The sequence below is a fragment of the Myotis nattereri genome (genome assembly GCF_964212035.1).
Source record: "Myotis nattereri genome assembly, chromosome: 11".
Classification (NCBI taxonomy): Eukaryota; Metazoa; Chordata; class Mammalia; order Chiroptera; family Vespertilionidae; genus Myotis; species Myotis nattereri.
The window spans coordinates 5,866,823-5,890,988 of NC_138086.1; the positions used below are offsets into that span (position 1 = coordinate 5,866,823).

A 24,166-nucleotide genomic window follows, 5' to 3' on the forward strand; every position below is an offset into this window, starting at 1 on the left:
AATTTGGATAATTCAGCATTTCGGTCAGAGCCACCCTGTCCAAGCAGGTGTCTGCTGGCACCAATGGGTCTTCCTCCCCGATAGCAGCCCCTGAGGACTGGGAAGCAGGAGGGGACACCTCTCACCTCTGGCAGACGGGGGAGAGAAGGACTGGCACTCCGTTGTACATTGTGACTTAGTTGGCACAGCAAGGGCTGCTCTCATTCTTTGTGGCCTCGTCTGCATGACTCTCCTCAGATTCCCGGGCAGGCAGACTGGGTTCTGGGCTGGGCACAGAGCCGCGCTGCTCCTGGGTGGGGGAATGGTGCGGGGAGTGAGGAACCAGGGCCTGGCCACTCAGGGAAGCTGCCATCAGGCCTCTCCTGTCTGTGGGGCCAGGAGAGTCTCAGGCCCTCCAGAACCCAGGCAGTTGGCTCTCACAGTGGGTCCCGGACCAGCTCATCACCTGGGAATTGTTAGAAATGCAGAGCCCGGGCCCCTGCCCCAGACACCTCACCTCCACCTCCAGGAGGGAGGCCCAGAGCCTGCCCGCTCCCGGGCCCTCGGGGGATCTCGTCCTTGCTTACGTTCTGCGCGGCTGGCCTGCAGCTGGCTCTCTAACCTGCGTGAGGGTCGCTAGAGAGCAGATTCGGATTCTGTGGGTCTGGGTAGGACCTGGGCGTCTGCATGTCTAACAAGCTCCCGGGATGCTGTCCTCTGCCCATCAAGTCCCTGGGGCCTAAACATCTAGATCCCTGAGGGCTGGGCCTCTTCTCACTGTCTCCAACACCCAGAACAGAGCCTTGCAAATAACGTGCCTCATTCAGTCAACGTAAAATATTTGGGTGCCATAGAGGCAGCTCCTATCCCCTCTGTGGGGGAAGAAACCATTTTGCAATGACTTATTCAGTGACCTCTTTCCTACTAAGCATTAAGACAAAAGCCACATTGCTCAGAACAGCATTGCAAGGTTTCAGTGGGACTATTTCATTAATCTTGGATGCAGCAAAATGTTGGCAGGCACAGCCGTCTCCCACTGAGGCACACGGTTTTTGCAACTGGGGGCACTGATTTAGGACAGTCTATGGCAGCAGGCCCCTCTCCCCCTCCACACCTGCTGGCTTCCCTCCCCCCACCTCCCCCAGTTTATCTTCTTCTCATCATTCCCAGAGTCCAGCCTCTGCCCAGAGCATCCCCCACCCAGTGTCTACAGCACGGTGCTCTACTCTGTACCAGCTCCTGATCTTACCCGGCTTTCATTTATTTATGACACCTTTTCTTTTTCCAGAAGAGATTTATGCATACTTAACCAGCTGCTTCCTCACTGCAGCGGCTTAGTGGACTCATATATTTCTTTCTGTCTCCTCGGCCCATCCCGTTATCCCTTATCCTAAGCACAGATTTTGTGTCTCTTAGCTTTTAAAAAATATATATGTTTTTATTGATTTTAGAGAGAAGAAGGGAGAGGGATAGAGAGACAGAAACATCGATGAGAGAGAAACATCAATCGGCTGCCTTAGGCATGGCCCCGACTGTGGATTGAGCCCTCAATGTGCATGTATGTGCCCTGACCGGGAATCGAACTGGCGACCTATTAGTTCATGGGTCAACGCTCCATCACTGAGCCACACCGGCCAAGCTAATGCCTTTTTGCATGCCCTCCAGACAGGTCAGTGTGCAGCGGGTAGCTAGTAAATACTTATGGTCCTATTGATAGTTTCAAAACAAAAATACTCTGAAAATCCCTTTGCTGTTTCTTAGTAAAAAAATAAACATCTCCTTATACCGCCTCCTCCATGATAGAGGTTGAAGATAAATGATTCCCTGTGTCACCCCCCATGAATCCGGGGCACTGCCAACCCCCCGGTCCCTGTGGTTAACCCCAGCTTCTCTTTCTCAGCGAGGGGCTGAGACCATCACCTGGACCATAACCACACAGGCATCTGGCCAGCCGGGCGGCATTTCCTGCCGGGCCTGGATCGGCTGCAGCCCCCCTGGGAGGAAGGAAGCCTCCTCGCGGGGACTCTCACCGTCACCAGGCCGGCCCCCTCCCAGGCGTCATTGGGATGTTCACTTGGTGCCACAGGATCTTGGCTACACGGCGTCGCGTTCCCAGCTCTCAGGGGAAGGAGTAGGGCAGCCGGAGTGGCCCCAGCGAAGGCCCACTGTGTCCTGACCACTTCGGGCTGTTGGGTTCCCTGCACGCAGCCCCAGTGGGCCCCGTAGCTACTGTTCTCCTAGAGGCCGTCCTGGTGCCGGCCCCTCACAGGCGGTCCTCCCCAGCACTAGGGCATCCGGGTCCCTCCAGCCCAGATGTGACGGACCACCTGCCCACTGCACTGCCTCTCTCAGCCGAGACTTGCGGAGGGCAGGGCCCACGCTTTCGTCTGTCACACAAAGAGGCTGTGGCAGGTGGGCCAGAGAAGGGGCTGAGCCTGCAGGCGGCAGCAGGCGGCAGCAGCCGGTGGGACCAGAGGCTTGGGGAGCGCAGGCTGTCCCTTCCCAGCGGAGGACGGCTCGGCTCCGGGACGGGGATGGGCTGGCTCCGTCTTCCCTTTCCTCCAGGCTGCCCCTCCCTCCCTTCCTTCCAGCTGTGCTCCTGTCACCTGGCTGGACCGGAGGGGGGGCTTTGCCCAGCCCTGTCCTCCCCTGGCTCTCTATCCGTTTTTGAAAGTTTGATGATGGCGGATGGCAGGTTGGGGGAGGGACTTCTCGCGACCTTTTGTAACTGGTGACGGCGTCAGGGACCCCGGCCTGCAGAGCTGACAGCTGCGCCGTGCGGAAGGCCTAGATTTGTCCCCCCGAACCCCCACTTTTCCACCTGCTCCAGGCCACCAGAGCAGCCCCTTGCTATATCCATGATGAGGTCGCATTGTGTCGGGCTGCGCCGGAGCCTGGCTGGGGGCCCTGGCTCACCCGACACTGCAGGCTGCCGCACGTGGTGGTGAGAGGCCCAGACGGGCTGTGGTTTTCTCTGAGAGCAGCGTTAGCCTGGCTGAGGCTCAGGGCCACATCTGACGGGAAAGACAGGGGGCAGGGAAGGAGGAGGCCTCTGAAGAGCTGGGAGGGGGCGGTGGTACAGAGTGGGGTTCACTTTTTCCACCAGATGAACCCAGACGGTTCCTGCTGAGATGAACACTGGGCAGGGGCAGTGCCTGCTGTTCCCACCTGTCCACATGGGACTGGAGCCACCAGGGCGGAATGTGCAGGTGTGCGGGCCAGGTGCCCAGCACGTGGGCTAAGGGCCAGGCCAGCGCCAGCCGCACAGCCTCTGCCCGGCCCCCGGGACCAGGTGCAGCTTCTGCTTTGGGAGCTGAGGTTCCCTGCCACCCCTGCAGGAGTTCACATTTGATGTGTCCGTTTCACGGATGGCTGCACTGAGGCCAGATTGGAAGGGAGCAGCCCTTACGGGCATAGACCTGGGAGGTTGTTGTTAAACTCCTTGCAGAGTACGTGGAAAGGTGGGGGGTGGGCTGTGCCTCCCCCAAGGCGTTCACAGCCCTGGCACAGTGTCCGGCTCCAGCCAGCGCTCAGGAGCCCCGGCCAGCTCACTGGGAACGAATCCGCAGCTGGCGTGTCCCCGGCGCCTGCTGCGAAGGCTTGCCCCTCACGGGAGTTCATGAGGAGGTGGCCTCAGCCTCCGGGGGAGCTGGTAGGTGTCTGCTCAGTGGCTTTGGTGAGGACAGGGGGCTGAAGAGTGAAGGTGGAGGTGACCGACGGTGATGCTGCCTCACGTCAGGGGAGCAGGCTGAGCCGAGACGTGGAGAGCAGGTGACTGCTTCCATTTACACAACACCGAGTCATCGCCGCAGGCTCGGTGCCCAGGGATCACACCCCCCGTTATGTCACCGCAGCCTCACCAGGTGTCATGTAAATGTCACATTACCCTTGGCAAGCCTCTCAGATAGCACGTCGGAAACTTGGCTTCGGGGAGGCAAGGAATGTGTGACACGGCCCGGACTCCCTTCCACTGGAGGCCTGGTGACCCGTCCAGGCTCCTGTGACCGCGGCCCGGCATCCCGCACACGCCCAGAGCCCGGAAGAAGGGACAGGCCGTGGCGCCGGCGAAGAAGGATGGGCTCTGGCCCAGAGGGACAGAGGGTGTCCCCCGGAGTCTGAGTCTGAGTGGCGTGTGCACCAAACCCCTGGCTCCTCGTTCCAGGCACGGGGAGCCGGGCCGGCTGCAGGGAGGAGTGGGAGGAGAAACAGCCCTAGCCACGCGGGGAGGGAATTGTAAAAGGAAGCTCTTTGTGGCCCGTCCATATGATGGAGTATTGTTCAGCCTTAAAAGGGAATGAATTCTGACACACGCTACAGTGCGGATGGACCCTGAGGGCATTCTGCCAGGCGACATAAGACCGACACAAAAGGACAAACACTGTGACTCCACTTCTGTGAGGGCCCCGACGTCGTCAGATTCCAGAGGCAGCATGGACTGCTGGTGCCAGGGGCTGGGGTGGGGAACTGGGAGCTTCGGTTTGGAGAGATGAAAAGTTCTGGAAATGATGGTGGTGATGGGTGCCCAACAGTGTGTGTGTGTTTATTGCCGCTGAGTTGTGCACCTAAAATGGTTAAGAGGGTCAAAGTTATGTTCTGTGCGGCTTTCTGCTTTGGGAGCTGAGGTCCCTGCTACCTGGTGGAGTTCAAAGCACCAAATAAAACACCATACGTTGCCACGGTGTTTTGAAATAGAGAGAGCACTGCCCGTGCCGTGGCACCGACCCCTCCACTGGCCTGGCCTGGCTTCCCGGGCGACGCAGAGCGCCAGGGAGAGGAGCCCGGGCAGAGGGTGGGTCTTCCCGCCTCAGAAGCCACTTGCGGGGCCTCACCCTTGCACCTCTGCTCTGGAACCCCCGGGGGGCCCCACACCCCTGGCCTGCCTCTGGGCAGCTGGATATGGGGGTGGGGGTGGGGCTCTCTGTGTGCTCAGACCTACACCAGGCCCCATGGGCGGCTCACTGATGGGCCCAAGGCCATGGGTCGGGTGAGCCTGTCGGCAGGGCCTCCCTGCCCACTCTGCAGGGACCTTCTTCCCTTTTCCCGGCCTGACTTTTGAGCTCCCTGCAAGTCTCTCTCTTTCCTCCGGGGGCTTGGGGGGTGGGCACAGGCTGCTGGTCCTCAGGGCGGGAGAGCGATGCCTGAGCCTGGGCCGTAGGCTCAGGCACCGTGGAGTCAAGACCTCACGTCTGTTCCCTGCTTGGCAGCGCTGGCTCCTGGTCGGCTCCTGAGATGACCTTTGGGCCAGAGGGCGGGGATGCCAGTGGCTGTTTTTATTAAGCAGGTCGAGGGCCCCAGAGCGAGGAGTCCCAGGCCCGGCCCCTCCATGCTCCAGGCCCAGGGAGCACGGCACCAGGCCGGTTGGCCCAGGCCACACTGACAGCCCAGACTCGCCTTAGAGCACTTTGAAAAGCCAGGCTTATTGGCCCAGAGTTTACAGTCAAATTCACCCATGTTAGCGTCTGTTTTGACAAACATATTCATCATCCCCCCAAAATGTAATTCCTTCATAGTCAACCCCTGGCAACCCATCCCTTTCCTGTCCCCTGTCATTGTGCTTTTCTCAGAACATCATATAACTGGACAAAGGCCGCACACAGCCTTGCGGGTCCGGCTTCTTGCACTCAGCACAAAGCCTTTGAGAGGCTTCACCCGAGTTGTTGCACCTGTGGTTCTTTCCTCGTCGCTACTGAGCTGTTCTCTCCTGGACAGACGCACCGCTTGCTTATTAACTCACCAGCCCGCGGACATCTGGGTCATGTCCAGTTTGGTGGCAACTATTAATGAAGCCACTATAGACATTTGCACTGGGCTTTTCTGGGAAGATACATTTCCTTCCTCCAATGAGTGGCGTTGCCGGGTAATGTGTGTTTAACTTCAGAGGAAGCTGTAAAACTCTTTTCCAAACCTGCTGCTCCATTTTGCATATTCATCGGCCACGGATGAGAGTTTCTGCTGCTCCGCATCCTCGCCAGCACTTGGTATTGTCAGTTTTTAACAGTTTAGCTGGTCTAACAGGTAGGTGATGGGGGCTCAATGTGGTTTTAGTTTGCATTTCCCTCACTAACACGTGGAGCGTCTCCTAATGTGCTTGCCATCGGCACACCCTCTTTGCTGAAATACCCATTTCATCTTCCGTGCACTTGTTTTATTGAATTACTTGTTCTCTCATTACTGAGTTTTGAAAATTGCTGACATATTCTGGAGATGAGTCCTTTATCACAGATGTGTTTTGCAAATATTTTCTCCCTTTCGCTTGTCATTCTTCATTTTCTTAACAGTATCTTTTGAAGACCTTCAGTTTTAAGTTTTGATGAAATTTGATTTTTCCATTTGTTCCTTTGTGGGCAGTGCTTGTTGAGCACTTTGTTGAACAAAGTATGAGCCTCAGAAGCACGGCGACGGTGCATTGGTGGGGCGTGTGCGCTGGCACCTGCGTGCTGGGGCCCGGGCGGTGGGGCTCAGTGCCGCCCGCGCTCACGGAGGAGACGGGGCGAGGAATACAGAAGTGGCTGCAGCGCGCTGTAACTTTACAGCATTGGATGTGCCATGCTCAGGCAGAGCAGGGACAATTAGCTGTAGAAACCGGGGCAGGCTTTATGAAAGGTGAAGTTAGCCAAGGATAAATGCCGAAGGTGTGGGGTGAATCCGAGGCAAACGGGAGGAAACCCGCTCTCCTGAGCACAGCCTTCCGAGGCCGTTGCTCACACTCCGTCTGGAAACCAGGGAGGGAGACCAGGGAGAAGATTAAACTCCGTGGAGGCAGAGGGTGCTAACTAAGTACCCCTGAGCCCGGGGCCCGTGCTTCTCCCCAGTGATGGCCCCCCTCGAGGTCACATGCAGGGGAACTGCTCCTGGGACCAGCCTGCAGCAGGTGGCCAAGGGCATTAGGGCGCAGAGCCTTCCAGGTGACACAGTGTGCCACACGGGGAGACTGGTGAGGTATTTGGGAGGGGCAGGGGCTCTTCAAACCCTACAATTATGCTAATAGGGGGCTGTCTTCTCCCTGCACATAAAACAGCTCAGACAGCGGGGGTCACTGTAGGTCAGAGGCTGGCAGGTAAGGGATTCTGTTCTCCCCAGAAGGACTCCATCCCCAATTCCTCGGGCAGAGCTGTTACCTCTCTCCCAAAGCACAGGGAAGAGTCCAGGATGAGGCTGTCATCTTGCGTTTTTCTCTAGGAAGTGAGTGGGGAGAGCAGCCCATGAAGACCGGCGCTGGGGCAGAGGCCCAGCTCGGTGCCTCCCTGGCCCCAGGCCTCCCTGGCATCGCCTGCACCCCGTCCTGTCTCCCCAGCGCCTCACACCCAGAGGAGGGTGATGTCAGGTGATGTGTTGAGTCAACAGACCCACAGGAGAGCCCTGGTCGGAGTCCCATGGCAGCTGGCTGCAGCCGGCACCGGGAAGGGAATGCCCGGACTGGCTGCCAGCCACCACCTGGCCCGCAGGGACCCAGCGGAAGGAAGGCAGCCGTCGCCCCAGCCCCACCTCCTCCTCCTGTTCCCAGAGTGGAGGTTTGGAAACTGTGCTCCCAGGGCCCATGTGCTGGTAGAACAGGCATCTGAGGGTCAGAGACCCGACATCGGAAAGGGCCCAGGGCACAGCGCTCTTCCTGGAGGTGGCAGGGCGCCATCGCCCAGGTTCACAGGGGCTCAAGTCGCCCACCTTGCGGAAAGCAGAGAAAAAACTCACGGTGTGACTCCACATCTTAGGAGGCGCTCCAGGACCTTCTGGGAGCCAGGTCCTAGGGCGGTGTGCCCCCTGCCTTCTCTCGGTCAGCACGTGGGTTCCCCCCTGCCCCCGCCCCCGTCTCAGGCTCCGTGTTCTCCTGTTCTGGTCCCTCCGCGTGGACACAGCTACGGGTGGAAGCCGACACGGTGTGAGTCTGCAACCTGTGGGAATGAGGACCAAGAGGAGGTCTGGAGGCCCCTTGGAACTCAGATTCTTAAAGCCTGGCTTTTGGGGAGTTGGAACTGCCCTGAGGTTATTTAGAGAGAGAGAGAGAGTAGTTTGTGTGTCCCCGCATCATTTATTGATCTCACCAGACTATCAGAGGGTCTTGGGACCCACAGACATTGAAGGATCACTTCCTTCCCAGCTTCTGGGGAATGTCCCCAGCGGCTAGAATAATATGCAGCTGATGGGCGCCCAGGAATTCCAAGAGGGGCTGAGACAGAGCCGCGTCCCAGGCACAGAGTGGGGGGACCGGCACGGAGATTCCCAATCTTGACCTTGTCCCATTTCAGCGGGTTAATCACATGTACCCCCAAACCAGACCTGCGATGACATGACAGCTGTGTGCACCGGACAGGCTGGCTCCGCAGGAACCATCTGCCTGGACGATGCTGTTAGAACCGGCATCGCGGAGACACCAGGCTGGGAAGACTTGCTTGAACTTGCATAGAAACCTGGTCCTGTCCTAAGAGCGTAGATGAGCAGGGCAGGGAGCTAGGGGGTAGGAGTGGGGGCTCCTGCCCAAAATATTCTGGACTCACCTGTGGGCAGCTCGAGAAACCTTCCCCAGCCCACCGGGCACCTTGGCATCAACCCAAGAGTGTGAAACTCTGCCATCCTATTGGGTCCGTGTGCTGCCCTGTGTCCTCGTGGGAAATGACAGTCACCACCCTGACCCCAGTCGCCTGAACTCCTCCCCCTCTCCCAGGCCAGCATGCCGGGTCGCGGCCACCCACTGCCCTCACCCTGTGCCGCCCGCGGCCAGCGGGACGTGCCTCCAGGGAGAGGAGCCTCGGTCCGGCCGCGAGGGCCTGTGTGCAGCGCGAGGGCACGGCGGGTGCCCCGAGGCCCCACCCTCCCCCCGTGACTTCAGGCACCTGCTCCCCCGGGGTGCTCCCAGCCACACGCATGGCTGTGGGGTGGGTCTGAGACGCCTCCTGGCACAGGGTCACCCAGGCCCCGCTTCTGGTCTCGCTGTTGCTCTTGGGCCTGACACTTGACCCTCAAGGCCTGCAAATCTTTCACTTTAACATGGGGTCATGGGTGTTTGTCCACGAAGGTCACTCACGGGTCAGGACTCCTTGGCGGGGCCATCCTGATTCTGCCCGTTCAGCCAATTCATCTGGCGGCACCAAATGGCAACTGCTGCCTTTGTGATTCCACTAAGAGCATCTGACCAGGGGGCTGGCCTGGCCATTTCCCCTTCACTGGAGAACCCTGAGCACATGGTTTTTCAGAAATGGTTTTATGTGGGAAATGGATTGTTCTGGAATCTCTTTGCCTCACAAAGCAACCGAGGGTTGCCCTGGCTGGTGTGGCTAAGTGATTGGAGCACTGTCCCAGGCACCAAAAGGCCTTGGGTTCCATTCCCAGTCAGGGCGCATGCAGGAGGCAACCAATCAATGTTTCACTCTCATTCACTCTCACATCTCTCTCTCTCTCTCTCTCTCTCTCTCTCTCTCTCTCTCTCTCTCTCTCCCCCCCCCCCTCTATTCCTCTCTCTGTAAAAATCAATTTTAAAAAAATTATTTTAAAAAAGAAGCGACTGAAGACTTTTTCTCTCCTCCCTTCCCCAAGGATTGTCTCTGAGCTTCAACATGCAAAGGAGGGGTGCTCTTATCTCCAGCTCTAGTGAGGATCAAGGGTCATAATGGGGTCGCTGAAGCTGAGCCCAGGACCCCAGATAAGCATGAGGAGGGCTCTCCCTAAGGCCAGGGCCCCCCAGAGGCTGGGTCCCCACTGCAGGGACCGGTCAAAAGTGAGCCCTGCCGAGGTCGGTTTTGTGTCCTTGTGCAGAGCCGTCTACGTGCCAGAGCCGACCATGAATGACTGGACACAGAAAGCCCCATAAAATCGGTATTTTTTCCTGGATTCCTTCCAGAAGACTAAGACCTTAGGAAATGTCCTAAAAGAAGTTCGGTTCGTTTGTTTTTATAGACTTTCACCCACACATTTCCATAATGCTGTGACTCCAAGATGACTCCCGCATTCCCCAACATATTTTGAATATTTTGAATTCTGAAAGGTTGTAGAGCAGATTGTTAAAAGTGTTCATAAGCAAAACTTGTAGCCCAGAAATCTTACTCCTTTTAATACATGAATTAAGAGTATAATACATGAAGGTCTGGTATGGCCATTGCCAATGCTGATGGATTGTAACACCATCTAGACCAGTCCTGAGTCAGAAGACAAGAAACTCCACCCCTGAGAGTGAGGGGGCCCTCGTGGGGTGGGGTGTGTGGGGGAGGGGGGGGGAAGGGCAGCAGGACAATATCTTTCCGATGGGCAATCTTTTGGAAATAAATCCTCCAGGCAGCAGGGACCTGTGGGACTTTGTGAACCCTGGTGTCCACGGACCAGGCCTCACACAGGGAAGAGCAGCAGCTAGCCAGGCACAGAGAAAGCTGGGACAGAAAAGGTTACAGATTGAAACAGCAAATTATTCCTTGAAAAAAAGCACCCTCAGCAAAACAGTGTGTGGTGGGCAGTTCCCCCACATGGATGCACTCCAAAGTGTTTCTGGTATTGCCCGGGGTTTTCTGTCCCTTCTTTATATATATACTAGAGGCCTGGTGCACTAAATTCGTGCACAAGAGTCAGGGGGAGGGATCTCTCAGCCCAGCCTGAACCCTCGGGGGATGTCCAACTGCTGGTTTAGGCCCGATCCCTCTCGCAATCTGGGACGCTGCATGCACCAGTGACCATACTTTTTATACAGGCGAAAGGCATCTTGCTGTTGTATGGGCAGCTACATTTTTTTGCCCTGATTATAGAAAGTAGTACAAACATGATCCTTCTGCAGCAGTAGTACCGTTTTCCCCATCTTAGGGGTGGAAAAACTGAAGCAGAGAGAAGTTAAGTAATTGGCTTTGTGACACAGTTATAAGTGTCAGAACCAGGGCTGGTCACAAAATGTGCAAGCCAGAGTCCATGCGTGTCATCGCTGTTTTTTCAGTGTTAGAGTAGCCTTGCCAAGTTTTAATTTTTAAATCTAAGAGACTGTTCCCAATATATAGGGTAGGGTACCTAGGCCTGGCCAGCGATAAGGGCCAATTGCTGGTGGTGACCAGCAGGCGGGGTGATAAGGGGGCGGGGGGCCTCACTGGCACTTGCCTTGGCTGGCAGCCTGGCGCCGCCTGCTGGCCAGCCCCACCCCCTGATCACCACCAGCAGTCAACTCCCTCTCAGGGGCCAGTGCGCATCATAGCGACCAGTTGTTCTGCCATTTGGTCAATTTGCATATTAGGGTTTTATTATATAGGACTAGAGGCCTGGTTAAATCCTTGCACAGGTAGGGTCCCTAGGCCTGGCCAGCGATCAGAGCCGATCAGGGCCTTCTGGCTGCCGGCCGGGGCCTTCCTTCAATCCGCGCCCTGGTGGTCAGGTTGAATTCCCGAGGGGACAATTTGCATATCAGTCTTTTATATGTATAGATAGATAGATAATTTATTGGGATGACATTGGTCAACATGAACATATAGGTTCCAGGCGTGGGTTTCTATGTTACAAGATCTGTATATTGCTCTGTGTGTCCACCACCCAGTCAATTCTTCTCCTGTCTCCTTATATCAGGACCCCTTCTCCCCACACTCCCTTGCCTCTGGCAACCACCACACTGCTGTTTGCTTTTACAACTTTCAGTTTTATATCCCACATGTGAGTGAAATCATATGGTTCTTAGCTTTTTCTGGCTAACTTATTTCACTTAGCACAATGTTCTCAAGGTCCATCCATGCTGTTGCAAGGGGCACTATTTCATCCCTTCTTATGGCTGAGTAGTATTCCATTGTGTTTATGTACCACATCTTCTTTATCCAGTCCTCTATCGGGGAATGCTTTGGTTGTTTCCATGTCTTGGCCACCGTGAATAATGCTGCAATGAACATAGGGGTGCATATATCTTTGCGAATGCATGATTTTGAGGTTTTAGAGTGTATACCCAGGAGAGGAATTGCTGGGTCGTATGGTAGCTCTATTCTCATTTTTTTGAGGAATCGCCAGACTGCTTTCCATAGTGGCTGCACCAGTCTACACTCCCACGAGCAGTGGATGAGGGTTCCCTTTTTCCACAGCCTCTCCAACACTTGTCATTGCTTGTCTTGTTGATAATGGCCACTCTAACAGGTGTGAGGTGGTAGCTCACTGTAGTTTTGATTTGCATTTCCCTGATTGCCAGTGGGGTTAAACATCTTTTCATGTATCTATTGGCTGTTCGTATGTCTTCTTGAGAGAGGTGTATTTTCAGGTCCTCTGCCCACTTTTTGATTGGGCTGTTTGTTTGTTTGGTGTTGAGTTTTATGAGTTCTTTATGTGTTTTGGAAATTAAACCTTTGTCGGAGCTACTGCTTGCAAATATCACCTCCAGTTTGGTCAGCTGCCTGTTTGTTTTGTTGTCAGTTTCTTTTGCTGTGCAGAAGCTTTTCAGTTTGATTTAGTCCCATTCATTTTTGTCTTTACTCCCCTTGCCTTTGGGGTCAAGTTCATAATGTTCTCTGTGACCACGGTCCTTAAATTTGGTACCTATATTCTTCTTCTATGTAAGTTATTGTTTTGGATCTTATATTTAGGTCTTTGATTCATTTTGAATTAATTTTTGTACTTGGGGACAAACTGTAATCCAGTTTCATTTGTTTGCATGTGGTTTTCCAGTTTTCCCATTTATTGAAGAGACTATCTTTATTCCATTGTGTGTTTCTGGCTCCTTTGTCAAAAATTATCTGTCTACATACATGTGGTTTTATAGCTGGGCTCTCTATTCTGTTCCATGGATCTGTGTGTCTGTTTCTCTGTCAATACCATGCTGTTTTGATTATCATAGCTCTGTAGTATAATTTGAAATCAGGTAGTGTGATAACTCCAGCTTCGTTCTTTATTATCAGCATTGCTTTGGTTATTCAGGGTCTTTTGTGGTTCCATACAAATCTGATAATTTCTCATTCTAATTTTTTAATTTCTTTAAAAAATGACATTGGGATTTTAATGGGGATTTCATTAAATCTGTAGCCAACCCCTCATTCACTGTAAACTGAAAAGGTGCTTTTCTCAGCCCGTGCCTCTTGGAACAATAGTCTGCAAGGGCATTTTGAAATCAGAAACAAAATGAACTTTTCCTTCATTCTTGTTGTTTTAGACCATGTGCATGAACAAGGCTGGCACTGCCCAACAGGGTGTAAGGGGAGGAGGAATGTGTGTATGTGCACACCACAGGGCCATCTGGTCTACCTGGTTTATGTCACCAAGGCCAGGGGTTGGCTAGTTCAAGGCCACGGCTACTTGTGGTGAAACCTCAGGCCACTGCTCACATTCCTCCAGCCTCTCCCTCTTCTCCTGCTGCACCCTCCCCCTTCTCTCCAGACACAGCTCATGCCAGCACAGCCTGGCCCTGTGAAATCACCAGCTCCTGGCTCCCTGGTGTCTGGGGCCACTTGCCTAGTGTCTTGTGTGGCTGCCAAGAGCTGGTTCTGTTCTCTCATTGAGCCCATTCACTTGCCCTGGCTGCTGCCCATGAAGAATCAAAGGCATTGTCCCTCTCAGAGGCGACAGCCGCCCTGAACAAAGTCTTTAAGGACCAGAAGAGGGAGGGAAAGCCTTCTCAGGAGAACACAAGGGGAACCCGTCCGTCCCTCTGGGCCGTTGGAAAGGCCCCTAATTGGGGCAGATCTGCTTCCTTTGCCTGGAGAGGCGGCGCAGGCCTCCCCATGTCTCTGGGAGCGTTCCCACCCGCCAGCCTGAACGCGAGTGTCCTGACTCCACATGCTAAATCCTTTAGCCAGGATTAAACAAGGATAATTTGAAGTCAGGTAGCGATGAAAAGACTGAGGGTCAAGCTCTGCTCTTCTCTGAGTGCCTCCGGCCTGGGGCTACCTGTACTTGACTCTTGATGCTTATTGCACGGTATTGTCGACTTGGGTTTGGATTTTGTTTTTGTCACATTTTCCCCAACCAGATCATAATGTGGGACTCTCTGATTCAGCATAACATGCTCCCCACTCCACGCCTCTGTTGCTGATCAGACACGGGTAGAAATAAATTGCTCTATTTAAGAGTAATGGGGGCCCTGGCTGGATGGCTCAGTTGGTTGGAGCGTTGTTCTGTACTCCAAAAGATTGTGGGTTCGATTCCCAGTCAGGGCACATAACTAGGTTGTGGATTCAATCCCCGGTCCAGGTGCATATTGGAAACAACCAATCGTCGATGTTTCTCTTAAGATAAACAAAAATAGCCCTAGCTGGTTTGGCTCCATGGATGGAGTGTCAGCCTGTGGACCAAAGGGTCCCGGTTCAATTCCGGTCAAGGATACGTACCTCGGTTGCAGGTTCCTCCCCGGCCTGGGCCCTGGTCAGGGCTCGTGCAAGAGGCAACCAATCGATGCGTTTCTCTCACATCAATGTTTCTCTGTCTTTCCCTCTCTTCCACTCTCTCTAAAAATCAATGGGAAAATATCCTTGGGTGAGGATTTAAAAAAATAATAATAATAAAATAAAGAAATAAATATTCTCAGGTAAGGATTTTAAAAAAAGTAATGGGGGATTGTGTCTGCATTTCTCTATTTTCCTCTTTATTTGTGAATTATTACACCAATAATTTAAAAAAGAATTTAGCTATATTATTTTTGCCAGCCCCACAATCCTTTTATAAAATAGCCACACACACACACACACACACACACACACACAAACACACACACACACTGGTAAGTAGGCTGAGTCCCCTGTCGGTTGGCCGTGGCTACCTTCCTGGCGGATGCTGGAGAGAAGCCCCCCCCAGGGAAGCCCATGGTGGGAAGCCCACCCTCTCCTCCCTGCGCCCATCACGCACCCAGGGCTGGTGTGACGTCTGTGTGCTTTCTCTTGGCGATGTCCTGTTGAATCCTGGCTAAAGGATTTCGCGTGTGGAGTCAGGACACTCGAGTTCAGGTGTGACCTCTGCCATTTGCCCCCTAAATGACCCGGGATAAGTAACGTTTTGGTTCCGGAAGGTTCTTCCTCTGTTCCCTAAACACCACACTCCTGATTCACATGTCATTTTACTTGTCCCCTCCCTCACAATCCCCCTTCCCCTGCTGGTCCACAAAGGTCACCTGCTCTGGGAAGGGAGCAGAGAGGAGGCAGGAAGGCCAAGGTGGGGGTCAGGGAAGCATCTTTTGAGCTTGGAAAGGTTTCAGTGAGAGAAGTTCCTCTGAGGGCAGCGAGGAATCCTTCTGTTCCACCTGGAACAGCTTGTTCCCACCCCACCCCCCACCCCCAAGGAAAACCGCTTCGTCTTCCGCAGCCGGGCGTCCAGCAAGGCTCTGTCAGGGCAGCGCTCTTAGCGCCCAGCCTCTCTGTGGTCCTCGGCCGGATCGAGCCGGGATGGTGGCAGCACCGCCTGGGGATAGAGGAGCCAGAAGAGGAGCCTGAGGGGGGAGGGGGGAGGGGAGAGGCCAGCCGCTGAGTCCAGGTCTCTTCAGCCGTTTCCACTTGAGATGTTGACGTTCTGTACCCAAAGGACGAGCAAGGAGGGGCCTGCGCACTCTGAATGGTCCCTGCAGGGTGCGGTGAGGGGGAGGCCTGTCCCGGAGCAGAGGGAGCCTGTCCTGGGAGCCCGGACCCTGCCCGCTGAGCCCCTCTTCGTCTCCTCCGCAGACAGACCTGCACGGAGCAGGGCAGCTGGGGCCTGGCCGGGGCAGCAGGCTCCTGCTCTCCCACCGCGTCAGCCAGCCTCTTGCTCGGAAGCAGAACGGTGGCCTGAAAACAGTAATTTTCTGAACAGATAACATAAAGGCTGAAAAGTAGAAAAGGGCATGTGACAGACATCTCTCCTGCCGGCTGCTCCACTGTCTGGTGACAGTGTTTCCAGATCCTTCCAGAGGCACTCTGGGCGCATGCAGACAGGCAGAGTGTGTGCGCATGCATGTGTGTGCATGTGTGAGCATGTATGTGCGCGTGTGTGAGCGTGCATGTGTGCGTGCACGCGTGTGTGTGAGCGTGCATGTGTGCATGCACGCGTGTGTGAGCGTGCATGTGTGTGCGTGCATATGCGTGTGTGTGCATATGTGTGTGTGTGTGCGTGTGCGTGCGTGTGTGTTCTTCCCTTTCGGTACTGTTCTACACAGATGGCTGTGCAGTTCGCTTTTTCACCCCCCACTCCGTCGCAGAGATGAGTAGACTGAAGGGCTCGCATGCCACATCCCAAAATGCCTCCGCAGAGGAGCCGATTTCCTCTGGGCCCGATCATTCCCTCATGGGTGGTTTGAGTGAGGTCACTGGCCCGGTGAAGGGCTGGTTCAGCCTGTGCCCTAAGTTAGGACAGACCTGGGTGCTTTTCGCCATCACCAAGGGGTGCCAGAGCTCGCTGGGCCAGGCCCCCCTGTACATGAAGAACCAAGGCCCAGAGGGGCTCTGCCCTAGGGCTTCTGCAGGCTTTAGGATGTGGTTACCCCTAAACTGCCCGCATCCCAGCCTGCTCCGTTCTGCCCCTCCGTCGGGTCTCCAACGCCACCCCCTCTCCACAAGGCCCCCAGGAAAGCCTGTGTCCAGTGGCCAGAGCGAGAGTTAGGAGCGTGAACGACAACATTTTCTGCTGGATGTGGCGATGGGAACTAGCCTGTCCTGGCGTCGCCGACAGAAGCCAGGCTGGTGCCCCTGTGAGGACTCACCCACTGGAAGAATCACTGATGGACACGCCCCCCCGGGAGCCTGAGGCCAGGGAGGTGCGCAGGCCCCACAGACACCTTCTGGTTCCAGACACCGCTCTGGCAGCCCGCACGCTCTGAGCCGGGCTGGCATCTGCATTCCTCGCCCTTCTCTGCGCGTCTCTGGGGAGTGTTGGTGCCACGAGGCCGGGGCCTGGCCAGAGGAGGGCTGGGCCCGGGCCAGGTGCCTCCCGTGTTGTCCTGCCTGCTGGACGCTGGTCTCCCCTGAGGAGCTGCCAAGCCATCAGCTTCTTCCTGCTCTCGGTCCTCACCCTCCCCCCGCCCCCTCCGGCCTCCAGCCTCCCCTCGAGGCAGCCCTTGCTTCTCAAGACCTTTGGAAGCATTCGGGGCTTTGCGTGGGAGGCCTTTCATGTCGGAAGTTCAGAGACCTGCGGACTCATGTGGGGCATCCCGTGTCCCGCTGCGCCCAGAGGCCAGCCTGGGCTTGGGGTGGAGGTTCCCGGGGTGACCTCGTGGTCTAGGGGGCTCGCTGGGAAAGGCACGCCTCCTTTCACCGGTTACTTCCGAAACGGCCACCCTGGAAACATGCAGCCCCACACTCTCTGGGCACCAGAGGGAGAGGGGATTGGAACTGAGCCTGAGCCTCACCCCTCCCCGTCCCTCCTGTCTTTGCCCCGGGCTGCCAGCCTTTCCCCAGTACCACGCCCCCCCCACCCCACCCCCGCCTGGGCAGGGCCTGGGGGCAGGAGAGCACATCCTGCACATTTGGTGTCATGTTGGACGCCTCGGGTGACGGCTGGCTGCCCACAGGTGGAGCTGCTGGGGGACTTCCAGAGAGGGAGGCTCACAGGCCGAGGTCAGGCGACTGGATGAAGTGAGGCCCAAGTGGAGGCCCTGTGGGGAGTGAGGACGGGAGCAGGAGAGGGGACACAGTGCGCGCAGGGACTGGGGACAGGCGTCTGGGGCGTGGCACGGAGTAGCACGGCGAAGGAGGCTAGGCTGCGGCTTCGTGGCTGACCAGTCCTTGTCTAGGTCAGAAGCAGCAAGTGGGTAGCCTTAGCCGTATCCGGGGCATCTTTGCTTTTACTCACGTGATTTAAATAGTTTGAATAACACATTTAAAATAAAATGTTCCTTCAGTGACCTGGAAGATGTGAGAGACCAGACCCAAATCCCGATTGTTTCTCTTGGAAAACGAATCAGTATCTGGACACATTCTTGTGTGTTCGTGTCCTGGACCAAACCCAGCAGGAGTGGACGCTCCCGGTTCTGGAGGCCGGACTCCGGGACCCAGGGCTGGCAGGGCGCCCTCCCTCGGGGACTCTGGGTCGAATCCTTCCTGGCCTCTCTGGCTTCTGGCGCTTGTCATTCTGTGGCTTGTAGATACCGCACTCCAGGGTCTGCCTGTCACCCGCCGCCTTCTCCCCGGGTGTGGGACTCTGGGTCCTCCTCTTACGAGGACAGTCGTGGCCTTGGGGTAAGGACCCCCCCTCCTCCAGTCTGATCTCACCTTACCTTGATGACATCTGCAAAGACGCTATTTCCAAGTAAGGTCACATTCGCAGGGCCTGGGAGTTAGGGCGTCGGCCTCTCTCTTTAGGGGACACAGTTCAACCCAGAACACATATCTTACGGCAGAGTCAGCGCCATAGCATGATGACCCTGCCTGCGCCCCGTCCGAGTGGACAACCTCTTACTCCTGGCAAGTTCACAGCCCGTCTCCCCGCCTGCTTCCTCCTGGTTCCTGTCCCTAAACCGTCACCCTGCAAGGCCCTTTCCCAGTCCTGCCTCCTCCCTGAAGTCCCCCCAGCACCTTCGCCGTGAATTCTCACCTGCGGACTCAGGGGCACGTTCATGCTGTACATTTTGACAGTACCGGCTTGTCCCGTCTGGTCCTTAGCGTACGCTGGCGTGTGATGGCTGCAGCATTGACCTCTGTCCCTGTCAAACACCTTATGAACTTCCCTCGTCTTTTCTCAGGCAGCCTGGTTCCTCGCCGTGTGCCTGGGCGCCGTGCTCTGTAGGGAGGATAGGGGTCCAACGGTATTTGACCAAATGGGAGAAAACAGCATCTGATGTGTGTCCGTGAGAAACCTTTCACCCAGGCCACTCTGACCCGGCCAAGCACCCTCAGGCAAGGGGCTGCCGCAACCCCCGCTGGATGACGAGGGGATTTCTGGACACGCTCACCTTCAGGGATGAGCCATCGGTGTGTAGAGGCTGGTCCCAGAATTCACAGTTTAATCATCTCATTCTTCCCCTTGGGATTTGGGCTCTTGGAAGTGGAGGAGCCTCGCTCTGCCCCCCCCCACCACCTGCACCCACACCCCCCCCCCCAAGACCTCTAACAGCTCCGTGTGGTTTCCTCCCCAGCTTCCGGCCTCTCCTCCTCGCCATCGACACCCACCCAAGTGGCCAAGCAGCACTCCTTCCCCCTCGAGTCCTATAAGCAGGAGCCTGAGCGACTGGAAAACCGCATCTATGCCTCGTCCTCCCCTGCGGACACCGGCCAGAGGTTCTGCCCGGCCTCCCACAGCCCGGCCCGGCCTCCGGCAGCGTCCCCCGCTCACTACGCTCTCTCCAGAACCGTAAGTCAGGGCGCGGCGACCGGCCTGGGAGGCAGGGCCCAGTCTGAGTGTGCTCCCCCGGAGCTGGGGCTGCGGCTCCTGGGGTATTTATCGGGAATCACAGGCTGTGAGAAAAAGTGGGAGGGCCCAGTGGGCTGATGGAAGGCCCATGACAAGTGGTAACACCTGGAACATGACCAGAATCAGCTCTTTGTTCCCTCTGCTTCTTTAAAAAAAAAAAAAAGTTTTGTTTGCATTTATCTTGAGTGGGAGACTAACATGACAAGTTACAGGCAAAGCAAAAAGCAGACACACCGCTTTTAAAAATGGGAATGTGCTTCTAGAGTTTTCTGATATGAATTTGCCATCGCTGGAGGGGGGCAGCATGCTGAGAGGGGAGCCTGCCTGGTGGAGGGGAGCAGCGTCTCTGCTCCTTCCGAGGAGGTCGGCGAGGCTTCACGGAGGGGCCCCCGCTGCCCCACACGCGGCCCTGCACGTAGGCGCGGGGCTCCGTCCCTCTCGCCTGCCTGGCCGCGGTCCGTACGCAGGTGCTCTGTGCTGGGTCTGTGCTCAGCAAGGACGTACGACCTACCACTAAGATCGACCTGTGCAGATACAGCTCCATTCGGTTGTTTTCCTCTCCTGGGGCTGGTGGGACCTAGAGGCACGAGCTGGGGCCTGATGGCAACAGGAAGCCTGTCTCGGCTCCGGAGGCTGCAAGGCTGGCGTCGAGGCGTTGGCGGACCGAGCCCTCCGAGGTCTCTGGGGCTCACGGTCTCTCCAGCTCCTGTGGCCCCAGGCTTTCCTCGGGGGCAGCAGCATCACTCCGCCCTCTGCCTCCCGCCCACATGGCTTCTTCCCTCCTTGTCTGTCTGTGTCCAGATTTTCCTCTTCTTATAAGGACACCCGTCATATTGGACCGGGGCCCAGCCTGACCCAGTATGACCTCATCTTAGCTTGATGACATCTGCAAAGACCTGACTTCCAAATACAGTCACGTTCGCAGGTGTCGGAGGTTAGGGCTTCAGCATGGCTGTCGGAGGGGCGGAGGCGGGGTGACGACCCGTCCGGAACAGTTATCTGTGGGAGAAAGGAGATGTGCCGTCGTGCAGAGGACATCCTGCGATTCTCCTTGTCCCTCAGTGGCCGTTCTGTTAGCTCTGTGCTCTGCAGGGACTTGTGTGTTTTCAGTGCTGAGGGAAAGGCGAGCTATTGTTCCCGCCTTCCAGGGCTGCAGCCTCACTGGGGCAGAATGAGCCTGGGGAAAGGCGAGGCAAACGCAGAAGTAAGTTGGTGGGATATGTAGTGAAGCCAATAGTCTAGTCGTCCTGCAGGAGGGGAAATCGCATCGGCCCAGGGCCGTGGAGGCTCCCAGGTAGAGGTACCCACTGAGCTGGGCCTGAGTCGCTGGTCGGGTTCAGTAAAGGGACAGGGAGAGAGCCTTGTAGGGAAAGATGAGCCACGACATGGGGTAGGAATGAGTGTGACGTGTAGCCCGGAGGAGAATGAGTGTGACGTGTAGCCCGGAGGAGAATGAGTGTGACGTGTAGCCCGGAGGAGGATGAGTGTGACATGTAGCCCAGAGGAGAATGAGTGTGACGTGTAGCCCGGAGGAGGATGAGTGTGATGTGTAGCCCGGAGGAGAATGAGTGTGACGTGTAGCCCAGAGGAGAATGAGTGTGACGTGTAGCCCGGAGGAGGATGAGTGTGACGTGTAGCCCGGAGGAGGATGAGTGTGACGTGTAGCCCGGAGGAGAATGAGTGTGACGTGTAGCCCAGAGGAGGAGGATGAGTGTGATGTGTAGCCCGGAGGAGAATGAGTGTGACGTGTAGCCCGGAGGAGGATGAGTGTGACGTGTAGCCCGGAGGAGGATGAGTGTGACGTGTAGCCCGGAGGAGAATGAGTGTGACGTGTAGCCCAGAGGAGGAGGATGAGTGTGACGGGTAGCCCGGAGGAGGATGAGTGTGACGTGTAGCCCGGAGGAGAATGAGTGTGACGTGTAGCCCAGAGGAGGAGGATGAGTGTGACGTGTAGCCCGGAGGAGGATGAGTGTGACGTGTAGCCCAGAGGAGGAGGATGAGTGTGACGTGTAGCCCAGAGGAGGATGAGTGTGACGTGTAGCCCGGAGGAGAATGAGTGTGACGTGTAGCCCGGAGGAGAATGAGTGTGATTTGTAGCCCAGAGGAGGAGAATGAGTGTGACGTGTAGCCCGGAGGAGAATGAGTGTGACGTGTAGCCCGGAGGAGGATGAGTGTGACGTGTAGCCCGGAGGAGGATGAGTGTGACGTGTAGCCCGGAGGAGGATGAGTGTGACGTGTAGCCCGGAGGAGGATGAGTGTGACGTGTAGCCCGGAGGAGGATGAGTGTGACGTGTAGCCCGGAGGAGGATGAGTGTGACGTGTAGCCCGGAGGAGGATGAGTGTGACGTGTAGCCCGGAGGAGGATGAGTGTGACGTGTAGCCCGGAGGAGGATGAGTGTGACGTGTAGCCCAGAGGAGGAGGATGAGTGTGACGTGTAGCCCAGAGAAGAATGAGTGTGACGTGTAGCCCAGAGGAGAATGAGTGTGACGTGTAGCCCAGAGGAGAATGAGTGTGATGTGTAGCCCAGAGGAGGATGAGTGTGACGTGTAGCCCAGAGGTGGATGATGAGTGTGACGTGTAGCCCGGAGGAGGATGAGTGTGACGTGTAGCCCAGAGGAGGAGAATGAGTGTGACGTGTAGCCCGGAGGAGAATGAGTGTGACGTGTAGCCCAGAGGAGAATGAGTGTGACGTGTAGCCCAGAGGAGGATGATGAGTGTGATGTGTAGCCCGGAGGAGAATGAGTGTGACGTGTAGCCCAGAGGAGGAGAATGAGTGTGACGTGTAGCCCGGAGGAGAATGAGTGTGACGTGTAGCCCGGAGGAGAATGAGTGTGACGTGTAGCCCGGAGGAGAATGAGTGTGACGTGTAGCCCAGAGGAGAATGAGTGTGACGTGTAGCCCAGAGGAGAATGAGTGTGATGTGTAGCCCAGAGGAGGATGAGTGTGACGTGTAGCCCAGAGGAGGAGGATGAGTGTGACGTGTAGCCCAGAGGAGGAGGATGAGTGTGACGTGTAGCCCGGAGGAGGATGAGTGTGACGTGTAGCCCGGAGGAGAATGAGTGTGACGTGTAGCCCGGAGGAGGATGAGTGTGACGTGTAGCCCGGAGGAGGATGAGTGTGACGTGTAGCCCGGAGGAGGATGAGTGTGACGTGTAGCCCGGAGGAGGATGAGTGTGACGTGTAGCCCGGAGGAGGATGAGTGTGACGTGTAGCCCGGAGGAGGATGAGTGTGACGTGTAGCCCAGAGGAGGAGGATGAGTGTGACGTGTAGCCCAGAGGAGGAGGATGAGTGTGACGTGTAGCCCGGAGGAGGATGAGTGTGACGTGTAGCCCAGAGGAGAATGAGTGTGACGTGTAGCCCAGAGGAGAATGAGTGTGATGTGTAGCCCAGAGGAGGATGAGTGTGACGTGTAGCCCAGAGGAGGAGGATGAGTGTGACGTGTAGCCCGGAGGAGAATGAGTGTGACGTGTAGCCCAGAGGAGGAGGATGAGTGTGACGTGTAGCCCGGAGGAGAATGAGTGTGACGTGTAGCCCAGAGGAGAATGAGTGTGACGTGTAGCCCAGAGGAGGAGGATGAGTGTGATGTGTAGCCCGGAGGAGAATGAGTGTGACGTGTAGCCCAGAGGAGGAGAATGAGTGTGACGTGTAGCCCAGAGGAGAATGAGTGTGACGTGTAGCCCGGAGGAGGATGAGTGTGACGTGTAGCCCAGAGGAGGAGAATGAGTGTGACGTGTAGCCCAGAGGAGGAGAATGAGTGTGACGTGTAGCCCAGAGGAGAATGAGTGTGACGTGTAGCCCAGAGGAGAATGAGTGTGATGTGTAGCCCAGAGGAGGATGAGTGTGACGTGTAGCCCAGAGGAGGAGGATGAGTGTGACGTGTAGCCCAGAGGAGGAGGATGAGTGTGACGTGTAGCCCGGAGGAGGATGAGTGTGACGTGTAGCCCGGAGGAGGATGAGTGTGACGTGTAGCCCAGAGGAGGATGATGAGTGTGACGTGTAGCCCAGAGGAGGAGGATGAGTGTGACGTGTAGCCCGGAGGAGGATGAGTGTGACGTGTAGCCCAGAGGAGAATGAGTGTGATGTGTAGCCCAGAGGAGAATGAGTGTGATGTGTAGCCCAGAGGAGGATGAGTGTGACGTGTAGCCCGGAGGAGGATGAGTGTGACGTGTAGCCCAGAGGAGGAGAATGAGTGTGACGTGTAGCCCGGAGGAGAATGAGTGTGACGTGTAGCCCGGAGGAGAATGAGTGTGACGTGTAGCCCAGAGGAGGATGATGAGTGTGATGTGTAGCCCGGAGGAGAATGAGTGTGACGTGTAGCCCGGAGGAGGATGAGTGTGACGTGTAGCCCAGAGGAGGATGAGTGTGACGTGTAGCCCAGAGAAGAATGAGTGTGACGTGTAGCCCAGAGGAGAATGAGTGTGACGTGTAGCCCAGAGGAGGAGAATGAGTGTGACGTGTAGCCCAGAGGAGAATGAGTGTGATGTGTAGCCCAGAGGAGGATGAGTGTGACGTGTAGCCCAGAGGAGGAGGATGAGTGTGACGTGTAGCCCAGAGGAGGAGGATGAGTGTGACGTGTAGCCCAGAGGAGGAGGATGAGTGTGACGTGTAGCCCGGAGGAGAATGAGTGTGACGTGTAGCCCAGAGGAGGAGGATGAGTGTGACGTGTAGCCCAGAGGAGGAGGATGAGTGTGACGTGTAGCCCAGAGGAGGAGGATGAGTGTGACGTGTAGCCCGGAGGAGAATGAGTGTGACGTGTAGCCCAGAGGAGGAGGATGAGTGTGACGTGTAGCCCGGAGGAGAATGAGTGTGACGTGTAGCCCAGAGGAGGAGAATGAGTGTGACGTGTAGCCCGGAGGAGAATGAGTGTGACGTGTAGCCCAGAGGAGGAGGATGAGTGTGACGTGTAGCCCGGAGGAGAATGAGTGTGACGTGTAGCCCAGAGGAGGAGGATG

General features: G+C 56.2%; 1 protein-coding gene across 4 annotated transcripts in view; it reads left to right on the forward strand.

Moving 5' to 3' along the window:
* The window catches only part of PRKAG2 (protein kinase AMP-activated non-catalytic subunit gamma 2), a 223,518-nt gene that overhangs the window by 113,997 nt on the left and 85,355 nt on the right, over positions 1 to 24,166 (forward strand). For all 4 annotated transcript variants that reach the window (XM_081101735.1, XM_081101736.1, XM_081101737.1 and 1 more), the window contains exon 4: positions 18,938 to 19,152. In XM_081101735.1, coding sequence (XP_080957861.1) covers positions 18,938 to 19,152 — 215 coding nt within the window. The remainder of the gene's footprint in view (positions 1 to 18,937; positions 19,153 to 24,166) is intronic.